Source organism: Bos taurus, chromosome 25, assembly GCF_002263795.3.
Source record: "Bos taurus isolate L1 Dominette 01449 registration number 42190680 breed Hereford chromosome 25, ARS-UCD2.0, whole genome shotgun sequence".
In the NCBI taxonomy this organism is placed as follows: Eukaryota; Metazoa; Chordata; class Mammalia; order Artiodactyla; family Bovidae; genus Bos; species Bos taurus.
Window position 1 is genome coordinate 40,955,769 of NC_037352.1, and position 12,666 is coordinate 40,968,434.

General features: G+C 60.8%; 1 protein-coding gene across 7 annotated transcripts in view; it reads left to right on the forward strand.

Annotated features, from left to right (window-relative positions):
- SNX8 (sorting nexin 8) overlaps positions 1-12,666 on the forward strand; it is a 38,878-nt gene that overhangs the window by 25,357 nt on the left and 855 nt on the right. For 3 of the 7 annotated variants that reach the window (XM_024985024.2, XM_059881418.1, XM_059881419.1), the window contains 10 exons: positions 180-260; positions 1,348-1,538; positions 4,466-4,583; positions 5,558-5,679; positions 6,813-6,893; positions 7,700-7,860; positions 8,470-8,602; positions 10,455-10,523; positions 11,282-11,431; positions 11,660-11,809. In XM_024985024.2, coding sequence (XP_024840792.1) covers positions 1,398-1,538; positions 4,466-4,583; positions 5,558-5,679; positions 6,813-6,893; positions 7,700-7,860; positions 8,470-8,602; positions 10,455-10,523; positions 11,282-11,431; positions 11,660-11,809 — 1,125 coding nt within the window. In that variant the 5' untranslated portion in view covers positions 180-260; positions 1,348-1,397. Of the gene's footprint in view, positions 1-132; positions 261-1,347; positions 1,539-4,465; positions 4,584-5,557; positions 5,680-6,812; positions 6,894-7,699; positions 7,861-8,469; positions 8,603-10,454; positions 10,524-11,281; positions 11,432-11,659; positions 11,810-12,666 lie in introns of all 7 variants that reach the window. The other 4 variants (XM_059881421.1, XM_059881422.1, NM_001046533.2 and 1 more) reach the window with 2 other exon arrangements.

Below are 12,666 nucleotides of genomic sequence, written 5' to 3' on the forward strand. Positions count from 1 at the left end.
ACACGCATTATGCTGCCGCTGCTGTGTAGTCTCAGTCGTGTCTGGCTCTGCAATCCCATGGTCTGTAGCCCACCAGGCTCTGTCCACGGGATTCTCCAGGCAAGCATACTGGGCTGCGTATTCCTCCTCTAGGAGATCTTCCTGAGCCAGGGATCGAACCTGCGTCCCCTGCGTTGCAGGCAGATTGTTTACTCCTGAGCCACCAGGGAAGCCCCCATGTGCGTTACAGCGTAATACAAAGAGGAAGAGAGAAAACACACGTGAGTTGCCAACACTGCCTTCCTGTCCCAGGGGATTATTGCGGCCCTGGAATCGGCCCTTCGTGGAGCCCCCTGCCTTAGAGCACACGGTCTTGAGCCTTGGCGTGGAGTTCTGAGGCCCGTGGGGTTCCTGCGTACACATCAAGCCCTTGTTCTCTTTCTTAATGTTTAAGGTCAATTCAAGGCCGCTGTATTTTGAATCCTAAAATGCTGAATGATTTCACAGATGGAAATAAGCTATTCGTTAATTCTGTATGAGAATGTAAACCAGAGTCTTGCGCTGAACAAGCCAGTCCTATGAAGTGGTACAGCCACACTGCAGAAGATTGAGAAGACGGAGAAGCACAGTTTGCTCTGTTATTTACAGCAGTGTTTCTTGGAAAAAGACCTTCCCCCGAGGGAGACCTTAACCTTTACTCTTTTTTAACTGAAAAGAATGTTTTTCTCTAAAGTTCTAAACTCTTTGTACTAAAAACCAGACTGACCTTTTAACAGGGTTTCCTTGTTTGCTTGTTGGCAGCTTGTTAGACGTAAGGCCTCTGATTTGTCTTTGCCTGTCCTGTGAACGACACATGGGCGACTCCTCGTGTCTAAGGAAGGCGGAGTGTTAGGGCTCAGCGCTTCGGTTTGTATGAGCGGGAGCCCAACTCAACAGGCACCTGGCTCAAGCAGCCGTGCCGGTTTTTACACATCAGGGTGACTGGGCTGGCAAGAAGGCAGCGTGCACTGACTGTGGACGTGCCCGCTCATGGAGAAGTAGGCCTGTTTCTTTTCTTTTAACCCTTTACTTGACCCCGGAGGAAAGGAAAAATCTTTTTTGCGTGTAACTTGGAAGCATGCCTTTTCCTCTGCCCAGGTGGAAACTAGACCCGCCCTGTCCTGGATGTGGGGGTGTACGTGCTGAGTCACGGCCTGCAGCTTTATGAGGGGAGGACCGGCCCCGAGTGGACGCCCGGCCCGGACGAATGAGCCTGACCTGGGCCGGGACTGGGCTTGGCCGGGTGACGTGGCTGGAGTCCACGTGCTGAGCCAGCAGGTGGGGGTGGCGGGTGGCCTCCGGGCTGAGCTGCTCACCTTCTCTCTGTAGACTCGCCAGTGCCCCCGGTCAGCGAGCCCAGGGCCCCGGACGCCGGTCAGATGCAGGTGCCGCCGGGGAACCCGCTGCTGCTGTCGCTGACTCTGCAGGAGCTGCTGGCCAGGGATGCCGTGCAGGTGGAGCTCGTCCCCGAGAAGAAAGGCCTGTTCCTGAAGCACGTGGAGTATGAGGTGTCCAGCCAGGTACCTGCGGGCCTGGGGGAGGGAGCGGGGGGAAGTGCAGGGAGGACCCCCTGCGCGTGCCCCTGCGTCCTGCTCTGGCTTGCTGCTCCCCCGCCCCAGGCGCCCGCCCGCCCTCACCATCCCCGGGCCCTGGGATCCTGCCTCTCAGGACGCTTAGCTGTCTCTGGAGCCCAGATGAGCTGGCCCTGGGCAGTCCTGCGGTGCTGGGCAGTCCCTGGGGAGAAGACTGTGGACCCCGCGCCGCAGATCAAGTGCGCGGGCGGGACTGGAGTGAGGGGCTCATCCCTAGAGGGTGCTGCGTCCCCGTCAGTGGCGCCCCAAGGTCAGAGCGAGTCGGGTGCCAGGCACCTGGCCCCATGGCCGTGCGCGGGCTGCCCACTGGCGCAAGCAGCGTTGGTCTTTCATCTTTTGCCTGTCCTCAGTTCAGTTAGACGTGTTTTGATAGGAGCTTTTATTCTTTATCCTGGGGATTAAGTCATTGGTGAACTAAGAGCAGGTGTGTGTGTGTGTGTGTTTGTGTGTGTGTGTGTGTGGTGGGGGGAGCAGGGGAGATCTCGTAGGGTCAGAGTGGCCCCCTCAGCACTGAGAGCCAGCCGGGTTACAGACTCGGGTCGCAGCCCTGGAGGGCTCAGGCCGAGGGAGCGTCACGATCGTCGTCCAGGCAGAAAGGCACGTGTGAGTGTGGGAGCAAGTTCCCCGTGGCGGACGGCTGTTCCGTGGAAGTTAAGGATCGCAGCATTTTTGCCTCACTGTGTTTTGAAGCCACAACGAGGGGAGCCTGGAACTAAACTTTGCTCTGACACTGGTCAGCGCCGCTCGCTGCTGAGGGAGGCGGCTGAGGTCAGTGAGGGAAGGAGGCCCTCCCTTGTTTAGAGGGCAGCGTTGCTGGCGGGCACCACCGCCCCCTGGCATCTGCGGCTGCAGTGGGGGTGGAGGCCTCGGTGCCTCCCCTGGGGCCGCGTCAGCCGTGGGCCGGGCTCCTGCGTGTGTGACATGCCGCCCTACTAGGACAGCGGCCTTGTCTTCGGCCTTGTTAAACGACCCGTCCCTTAAGTCAGTCGATGGCCTCGTAGTGAGCGTTTTCAGCAGGAGGCCAGTCTGTCCCGGTTACCTCCTGAAATGTGGGCAAAGACATGAGCCTGCTAAGGTTGGGACCTCGGGGCAGGAGGGGGGGGGACTCGCCAGGCTGTGCCCGCTGCTTGCACACTTGCTGGAGTCAGAGTCAGTGCAGAGGCGGGACGGGGCCCAGCGGAGGCGGGCTCGCAGGCGCGTGGCTGTGCTGTGTATCTTACAGCCTATGGGCTGTCATTCTCGGTCAGTAAGTTGTGTCCAGCTCTTTGCGACCCCGTGGACTGTGGCACGCCAGGCTTCCTTGCCCTTCACTGCCTCCTGGAGGTCACTCAGACTCACGTCCATTGAGTCGGTGATGCCATGCAGCCATCTCATCCTCTGTTGCCCCCTTCTCCTCCCACCTTCAGTCTTTCCCAGCATCAAGGTCTTTTCTAGTCAGTTGGCTCTTCTCATCAGGTGAGCCAAGTATCGGAGCTTCAGCTTCAGCATCAGTTCTTCCGATGAATATTCAGGGTTGATTTCTTTTAGGATTGATGGATTTGATCTCCTTGCAGTTCAAGGGGACTCTCAAAGTCTTCTCCAGCAACACAGTTAAAAAAACATCAGTTCTTCAGCGTTCAGCCTTCATTGTGGTCCAGCTCTCACATCATACATGACTGCTGGAAGAACCGTAGCTTTGACTATACTGACTTTTGTTGGTAAAGTGATGTCTTTGCTTTTTAATATGCTGTCTACGTTGGTCATAGTTTTCCAAGGAGCAAGTGTCTTTAATTTCATGGCTGCAGTCACCATCTGCAGTGATTTTGGAGCCCAAGAAAATAAAATCCATCACCGCTTCACTTTTCCCCTTCTGTTAAGGGTTCCAAAAGTTAAATGTGTTTTTAGGTTCACAGCAGGACTGAGGGGGCAGGGAACAGATTGCCCGTGTTCCCCACCCCCAGTCAGCACCCCCGGCAGATGGAGCGTTGTTACAGCTGGTGAGCCTGCGTGGACGCGTCCTTGTCGCCGCGTCCCCGGGCCCCCCGAGAGTCACTCTCGCCGACGTGTGTCCTCAGGGTGTGGTCCGCTGCTGTTGCTTCTCTGCCCCGAAAGCCCCCCATGTCGTCCCTCCACGCTCCACCCGCCCCCCGCCCCGACCCCGGGCACCACTGGTCTCTCTCTGGCTCCACAGCTTTGTCTTCTCCCGAGCGTCCTCTTGTTGGCCTCACACAGCCTGTCACCGTCTCCGACTTCCTCCACTCTCGGTGATGGTAATCCGTGATTACAGGGACGTGTTGGGTGCCTGGGTCTCGTGTGAGCGCTTGCGTTTGGCCCCACAGGGTTACTCTGGTCGGGGTGCTTGTCCTGTGGGGCCGGCAGGATTTTCCCGGGCGGGCTCCTGGTGGACTCTGCTGGCGGTTTCGTCTGAGCCGCAAGCCCCCGTGTCTCGGTCTTGTACTCAGGGTTCGAGCTGCTTTCAGCAGTCGGTCTCCTTCAGGAGGCTGCTTGTGTCAGTGCTGCGGGAGAGCGCGTGCTGAAGCCAGGCCTTGAACACCGTCCTCACGTGACACCCACGCGTGGGAGATGCTGCCGTGGGCTTGAAAACTCCTGTAAAGAGGCTTGCATCTGACAGAAGATCCAGAGCAATAGGTTAATTAAGTGCACAGTTAGAGCTGTTCAGCGTTTAAAGGTTCTATCTCCGTCCATCAAGGACGTGTGGGATCCCCCCTTAGGAAAAGGCCTGATGAGAGAACGTAGGGAATTTTATCATGCTGTTTCCCTGTGTCCTGTTTAGTGGCGGGAAGAGCAGGTCAGGGGAAGTGGTGAAGGTGGAGGTGTCTGACGAAAACTCTGAGCTCTGCGCCCTCTTCCCGCAGCGCTTCAAGTCCTGCGTGTACCGCCGCTACAACGACTTCGTGGTCTTCCACGAGACGCTGCTGCACAAGTTCCCGTACCGCATGGTGCCTGCCCTGCCGCCCAAGAGGATGCTGGGAGGTAACTGCTGGGTGTGCGGGGGCCCGGGGGTCGCGGGGCGTGCGGGGACCTTGAAGGCTGGGCCCTGTGCCAAGCCTTTGTGACCGTGTGGCCTTCGCAGGGCCATCCTGACCCAGGTTTCCTCCAGTGATTTAGAATTTGAATCCTTTGTTCGGCCATGCCGCATGGCATGTGGGATCTTAGCTCTCTGACCAGGGATCGAACCGGTGCCCCTGAAGTGGAAACTCGGGGTCTTAACCACTGGATCGCCAGCGAGTTCCCCCAAGTGATACTTAAAATATGGTTTTCATGGAGGAGGAAATGGCAACCTACTCCAGTATTCTTGCCTGGAAAGTTGCATGGACAGAGGAGCCTGGTGGGCTACAGTTCATGGGGTCACAGAGAGTCAGACGTGACTGAGCATGCGTGCACACAGTATGTAATATATAATTTATACTGCTGTGTAAAGCAAAGATCTTTCTCAAAATATTATAACTTAAAAAAAAAGACATCGTTTCCATTTGTGGTCGGATTGAAACACCCTCAGTGCGTCATTGCACGCTTTCACTTTTTTCCCTCCCTCAAAGTGAAAACGCTCAACGCTAGTGGGGGAGTTTGTGCTTGTGAGAGAGCAGGAAGTGATGTGGACGGAAGAATCAGGTTGAATGAGTGTGAGTTTAGCAGAACCCGCTCTCTCATAGAAACAGCGGAAAGGGGTCGCAGTGGCGTCTGCAAGCCCTGAGGTGAGGGGTCAGACGCTGCTGGCTGAGGCCGCTGGGCTCTGGTTCTCCTCACAGCTAACCTGGCCCAAGTGTGTGCCTGGGGGCAGGGCGTGGGGTCGGGGGTGCCCGCCTTCTCCCACAGCCCGTGGTCTGTGGCCGGTGCCCCCGGCTGGAAGTGAGGCTGGGGGGCCGTCTATGTGGGAGGCGCTGGGCCCTGAGCGCCAGCCTAGGGGGCTGTGCCCGGGCCCACGGTCACCAGTGTCCTTCCGCCAGCCGACAGGGAGTTCATCGAGGCCCGGAGGCGGGCGCTGAAGCGCTTCATCAACTTGGTGGCCCGGCACCCGCCCTTCTCTGAGGACACGATCCTCAAGCTGTTCCTGTCCTTCAGCGGCCCCGTGAGTACCCCGGGGGACCTGGGGGGAACCTGGAGTGCCCTGGCTCTCGTTATTATGTGGTTTCATTTCGTTCTGTCTGCTTACTCCCCTGGTTTGGCCCCGATGCGTTCTGTTTCCACGGGACAGCCACGAGCAGGGCTGTCTCCCCGGGTCGCGTGGGAGGTGTCGGGTCGCGCCTGTGGGCGGGCCGGGGTGGAGCTGTGGCTTCTCGGCAGGCCCGGGAGGTTTGAAGCTGCTCCGCGGGAGGGGGCTCCGCGGCTGGGGGTTGGCCGGCGGGCCAGCGGCCTCCAGTGTGGATGTGTGCGCACTTAGGAAAGGCCAGGGTGGACTCTGTGCTGTCCGCAGAGCTTCGGCTGGACATGTGTCCCGGGTGGCGTGGGCTCTGCGAGCCCGTGACTCTGGGGAGGTGTCAGGGCGGCCGCGTCCCCCTCAAGCTGCCATTGGCCGATCCGGTCCAGCAGGAAGCCGGGCCACAGCCCCGCTCCCAGTGGAGGAGGCGCTGCCTTGGCGGCCCCGCGTGCCAGGCCCAAGTCCTTCTCTGGCACTGGGGGTTCCCTGTGGACCCTCTCCTCATGGGCATGGGTGGAGGGGGCCCCGGGGGGACTTCCTGCGCTGGAGTGGACGGCACGGCCGCAGGCCCAGAGCCGTGGAGGTGGATTCCCCACGCGCCTGACCTCCTGTCTTAGCACACACTCCCCAGAGGCCAGAGGGGCCATTGACCCTAGAGATCCTGCGGCCTCCCCTCTGGGGTGCTTGTCCGTCGGCCCCTTTTGTGGGACCCGTTCCAGACGTTCAGGGCATGCTTGCTGTGATCTCCTGCCCCTGAGTGGGGAGGGTGGGTCTTTTGAACCCTGGGGCTGGACCGGCTTCTGTGGAACAGGTATCTTGATTGCAGACGAGGAAAGTGCTGGGAGGTGGGAGCCATGTGGCTCAGGGGAGCCGGGGAGGTCAGGGGACCCCTCGCCCCTCCACAGACAGGGTGTCCCCCGGACCTCCTTGGCGCCGTGTGCCGCTTCGCTGAAGGAGAGCACTGGGGCAGACGCTGTGCTCTGTCTTCCAGTGACTCGGATGGTCTCCTGCCCACCTCTCTGCGGCCGGCTGAGGGTCAAGGGTTTCTCTCTCCCCACTTGCAGGACGTGCAGAACAAGTTGAAGGAATCTGCTCAGTGTCTGGGAGACGAGTTCATGAACTGCAGGCTGGCGGCTCGGGCCAAGGTACTCACCTGATTCTGATGCTCTTCCCCCAGCGCAGCAGCAGGGCTCACAGTTGGTTTTTCTCTGAGCGCCAGACTGTTCTGGGATGTGTCGCGTGTTTTCCTCACTTAACGCTTGTTCCAGTTGATCTGAAGCACAGCGGGTGCCAGGCCCATTTTACAGACGAGGAAATGGAGGCTGCTGCTGGCCAAGGTCCCGGTGTCTTGGCAGCTGAGCCTGTGTGTGACTCGGCCCCCTCTGGCCGCAGCGCCCGGCTGCGGGCACTCACGGCATGTCCCCAGGCATTCCGTGGCTCAGGTGGGCGTGCACTTGGTCGTCTGCTCTTTGGAAATAAGGCAACTGATGGCTGCACTGGTTTATTTTCAAGTTTAGTTCATCTGATCCTTTTCTCAAAAGGATGAAAGTAGCTATTTGGTAGCTTTTTCGGTGATTGTTTCTTAAGCTACTTTTGCAGACGTTATTCCCTGAACTCTTTGTTTTCCAAGTGCTGTGTAGTTAATGTTAGTTAGTGTTAATGGGTAGTTAATATTAAAGTGGGTGAGAAATCAGTCTTGGGGAACAAATGAGGAAACCCAGAGGCATGCCTGGTGCGTAGTCAGGAAGCGCACTCATGTCGGGCTTGAGGACTGTTCTGTGGACAGGAGGGGAGGTCCAGGTAGGTTCCTGGGCTGGCTGCTAGGTCACCTGGGTCTGGGGTCTAGGCTTGGTCGCCTGCTCGGTGGACGGAGCTGCTGCTTCTCCTGTCAGTCATCTCCTGGATGGCTGTCCCGTCTGGTGACGACCGTCCCTGCCTCCCGCCCCGTCAGGACTTCCTCCCGGCCGACATCCAGACCCAGTTCGCCATGAGCCGCGAGCTCATTCGAAACATCTACAACAGCTTTCACAAGCTCCGTGATCGGGCCGAGCGGATGGTGTCACGGGCCATCGACAACGCCGCAGACCTTCTCATATTCGGGAAGGAGCTGAGGCAGGTGACCCTGGTTGGCTCCGCGGGGTTGCTTTTGTGGGGAGGGGCCTTAGACTTAGGTGGCAGGCTTGGAGGAGCAAGCCCGTTTACTGTGATGACCCTCATTCTGACCCGTGCACCCCAAAGAAGGAAGGAAAGGGCTGCGGAGACAGGGCATCATACTCAGAAGAAAGGAAAAGGCTGGAGAGTGTGGGCAGAGTGTCGGGTCCTGAGCGTAGGCTCCCTCTCCTCTGCCCCACTCCGTTGTCCGGATCAGACCTGAGAAGAGGTTCGTCTGGTCTGGGAGAGGCCGCCGGGGGCTGGTCATGCTCCCACTGCCCTGGAGGAGTGGCCTGGCCTCCAGCCAGTGCTGCCCCCGTGCCTCTCCCCAGAACCCGTGAACCTCCAGCCTGGGTCTCACCTATGTGGTTCAGATCCCACTGGGCAGAGGTCCCACCTTTTTTACAGATGCCCTGGGCGCCTGCTCTTTGAGCAGTGGGGGTCTTGGTTAGGAGATGCGCAGGGCGCCCCGGTGGGGGCATGGTGTTGGGAAGTGGGGTGTCGGGTTGGCTGCTTGCCCGGCTTCCGGGCCTGTGTGTCTCTTCCCCTGAGGGTTTCCTCTTCCCTCAGTGCTCTAGGGTCTGACACGACCCCACTCCCCTCCTGGGCCTCGCTGAACAGTAGCACATGGGGGTCCCTCAAACAGGCGCTGAAAGGCCTGTCCGTGGAGTTCGCGCTGCTGGCTGACAAGGCCGCACAGCAGGTGAGTGGATGTGCCCCCCGAGGCGCCTGTCCCCAGGGACATCCTGTGCCGTGGTGCACGGGGTGTCTCCTCCTGAGGGGGACATCAGGGCTCTGAGTCCCGTGTGAGGGCACCGTGGCTGTCCGGGTGGCTCTGCATGTCCCCATCTGTTCCGGGTGGCTCCTGAGAGAGGTTCACGCCCTTGAGGGCTGCTGTTCTGGGGACACACTGGGTCCTGGCCCCGGAGAGCTGGCTTTGCCGAGACTGTGAGGGGCTGCCCTGACCTTGAAGCTGTAACCTTGCACTTGCCAGGGCGCCCAGAGTGCACAGGCAGCTCCTGTGTTGCTGTCCTGGCAGGTGGCATTCGGCCACTTGGTAACTCATCAGAGAACCGGGCTCCCAGCACCCCAGAGGCCCTACCCAGGTCTCACCCTGGACGCCAGTTAACTTCAGGAAGCGCTTCTGTCCTGCGGGCAGTGTTTCTTGCATAACAGAACTCCGCAGAGAATCGTGTCGCTGGGGATTCATTTGCAGTCAGAGGGAAAAGAGAGGTGCATCTGGGTGCTCTTAGGCTGTAAAACTGTTACATGAGTTTCGGGATGAGAGTGTGCTTCCTGGCTCTTGGGAAAATGGGCTTTAGGCCGCTGGTGGGTGGTTTAAATGCACTGAAACGCTGTCCGTGTGGAGGCCTTGCTGCCCGGCAGCAGCCCGAAGCTCCCTAGTAGTGAGTCAGCGACGGGCAGATCCGGGGCTTTTCCAGCTCCAGGTGGGCGCTCAGCAGCCCGCACGGCTCTGAGTGTTGGAGCCGGAATCTAACTGTGTTCCTGGTGTGGAAAGTCCTGGGTTTTCTTTCTCCGCGGTCGCCCTGCCCATGGGTTCCCTTCAGAAGCTGAGTGCTGGGCGATGTCCGCGTCTCCTGGAGTTGGCGCTGGGCTGGCCCATCTCTGGGTGTGAGGGGGAACCGAGAACGTGGCGTCAGAGGGCTGGCTGGGTGTAGACGGGGCACGCTCCCGCAGCCTGCTCTGCGCCGGCCCGAGTCTCAGCAGGGACCTCACCCAGCACTGGTCCCCAGGTCTTTCTCTCCACGATAAGAAATGAGAGGGCTGGACCAGCTTCTACCCTCTACTGAGAGGTCAGTCAGTATGAACGAAGCTGGGGCCCAGGCCTTGGCCCACAGCCCCTCTTGGACAGGTTACCGGGGGGCACACGGAGCAGGTGGGAGCACTGACCCCGACGTTGCCGGGGTCTCTGATCCAGAAGTGGATGCGGCTTCTGCCCTGAGGGGCGGGGCGTGTGGCCTCCGGTGGGGCGAGGTTTGTAGTTTGCCTCTGAGGCTCTCGGATCCCTCTCACATGCCGTCACGTCTGCAGGCATCCTGAGCGCTCCTCAGTGCCTTCGGTGGTTTCTGTGTTGGGGTAAAATTAACGTAGCTTTAACCGAACCCAAGTGGACAGGTGGCCTGTCAGGACTGTCACCTTCTGGGCCAGGGTTCCATTTCCCGCTTGCTGTGCAAGTGGAGACCTTGGAGGGCTCGTTCTCGATTCCGTTTTCATATGTCCCGGTTTTATTCTCCCCAGACCAGCTGGGAGACCTGATAACTGTGTCCCAGCCAGACAGGTGAGACTCAAGGTGAGATTTCTTCCGCAGCGACAGCTTTTTTTAAAGGCACGTGTGCTGGTGGTTTAGGGTCTTGCAAAGCATCGGGACCAGAGCCGGGACTTGGCAGTGAATGCTGTGTGTAGGAGCCACCTCCGCCACACACCCGGGAGGAGCCTCCCTTCTCCCGTGCCCCTGCCGGTCAGGAGCGCGGGGTGCCCGTGTGGCCAAGCTGTGTGCTCGGGCAGTGTTGGCCCACCTGACCCGTGTTTTCCAGGGCAAACAGGAGGAGAACGACGTGGTGGAGAAGCTGAACCTCTTCCTGGACTTGTTGCAGTCCTACAAAGTGAGTCTCGCGGCTGCTTGCTCGGGCACAGAGCCTTGAAAACATGCTGTGACCTTTCAGGGGCGTGGCTGGGGGGGATGGGACAAGAGCCTGAGGCCAGGGCTGTGGAGGGTGGACGGGCCTCCTGCAGGCTCCCTGGAGGGTGTGGCCCCGGCAGGCTAACCCTATGTGTGTGAGTGTGACTGTCGTCTCCGTAAACACGCGAGGGTCTGCCGCAGCGCAGAGGGATGCCAGCTCTTTTAGCCGGTGGAGGTTGCAGGAAGTCAGATCTCAGCTCGGGGCTGGGGCGGCTTGCTGACCTTCGGTGGCAGGGTAACTCCCTGTGAAGCCTTGGTGCTGAGCTCAGGGAGCTGCCCCGGCCCTGGTGGGGAAGGTTCTAGAAGGGAATCCTGGGGTGGCCGCTGAGTGGCCTCTGCAGCTGCAGCCTGTGATTCTGCGGCTCCTGTGCCCACAAGGCCTCTGACTAGGTTATCCTGGGGCCCCGGGGAGATGCCGGGGCGTCTTCCTTCTGGAGCCTGTCTGGTCTTGCTGCTGGAGGCACGCCGGCTCTCTGGGGAAGGTCAGTTCACGGTGTGTGGTCCGGAGCTGGCCAGGCACTCACGTGTCCCCGCGGGGCCCTGGTGGTGCTGATTTGCACCGTGAGCCCCTCGCCGCTCCAGCCGTTCCTCCCGCAACCACCGAGCGTGCAGAGCGGGGTGCGGGTTGGCTGTCCAAGAGGAGAGGCCCCCGCTGGAGCCCTGCCCGCCCCCCGCCCCCAGGACCTGTGCGAGCGGCACGAGAAGGGTGTGCTGCACAAGCACCAGCGGGCGCTGCACAAGTACAGCCTGATGAAGCGGCAGATGGTGAGCGCCGCCGTGCAGAGCCGCGAGCCCGAGTCCATGGAGCAGCTGGAGTCCCGTATCGTGCAGGTGCGTCCCCAAGGCGTGGGGGTGGGCTGGCGGGGGCCGCTGCACCCTGCCGGCCGGGCCTGCCATCCTCCCCGCCGTCCCGTGGGGGCTCCGTGAGCTGCCGGACCCTGGCGCCCGTGCACCAGTGACAGGGGCGCTGTGACCCGGAGGCAGGGCTCGGGCCGGCCAGGATGGGGGCCCTCTCCCGGGCGTGCCGGGCCAGGCGCCAGGCGGCTCTCTGCTCTGCAGCAGGAGAACGTGATCCAGACCATGGAGCTCCGCAGTCACTTCTCGCTGTACTGCCTGCACCAGGAGACGCAGCTGGTGCACGTGTACCTGCCGCTCACCTCCCACATCCTCGGGGCCTTCGTCAACTCCCAGATCCAAGGGCACAAGGAGGTGGGTCCCCCACAGCCGCCCGTCCGGGCCGGTGGGCGCCCGCCTTCCTGAAGCGGCAGCCCAGCTGACCTTGACGAGTGACCTGGGCGGGCGGGCGGGCAGGGCACCGGGACTTGACACCGCTCTTGCCAGGCTCTCCGGTCTCCTGGTAGCCGGGGAGACCCGTGAGGCTGTCCTCGAAGTTGCAGGGACGGGGCGCAGGGCTGGGCACGCGGGGCGCAGGGGAAGGGGTCCCTGGCCTCAGGAGGAGCTCCAGGGAAGGTCAGAGGCGGAGGGCACAGAAGCTGGGATGAGAGCAGAGGTGGAGTGTCGCTCTGAGGGGTGGGATGGGCTCCGCCAGCTTCCTGTGGAGGGTCTGCTGGGCCGGGGTGGGGGGTTGGGGGGTGGGCGGCGCCGTGCCACGAGGGGACCCTGCAGCCTGAGGCAGCCTGGCTGCGCGGTCTGAAGCGGGTTCTTGGCTTTCTCAGCACCGCGGTGCTCACAGTGGTCGGAGGCCGAAGTCCCTTCCCACCCGTCCCGGTTGTCAGCTCTTGGCTCCAGACAGGCTCACAGCAGTGGTCCCCGTGTTCTGTGACCAGCGCGGAGCTTCCTTTGCCCGTTTCCCATAGTTCCCATAGAACTCCCTGGAGTTCGCTGAGGTGCCCAGGGCACCCTCAGGCACAGTTTGGGAACTGCATGTGCGGCTGAGGCAGCAGCAGGGCGCTTGGGCGGGGGCAGAGCTGCACGGTGGTTAGACCTCACAGGCGGGTCTGGGCGGCTGGGGGACCGCCGGGTGTCAGGCAGAAGGCGGGCATGTCGCCTGACGTGGCTCTGCGTTTCTCCTCCGGGGGTGACTCGGTCCCCCGTCTGCAAACTTG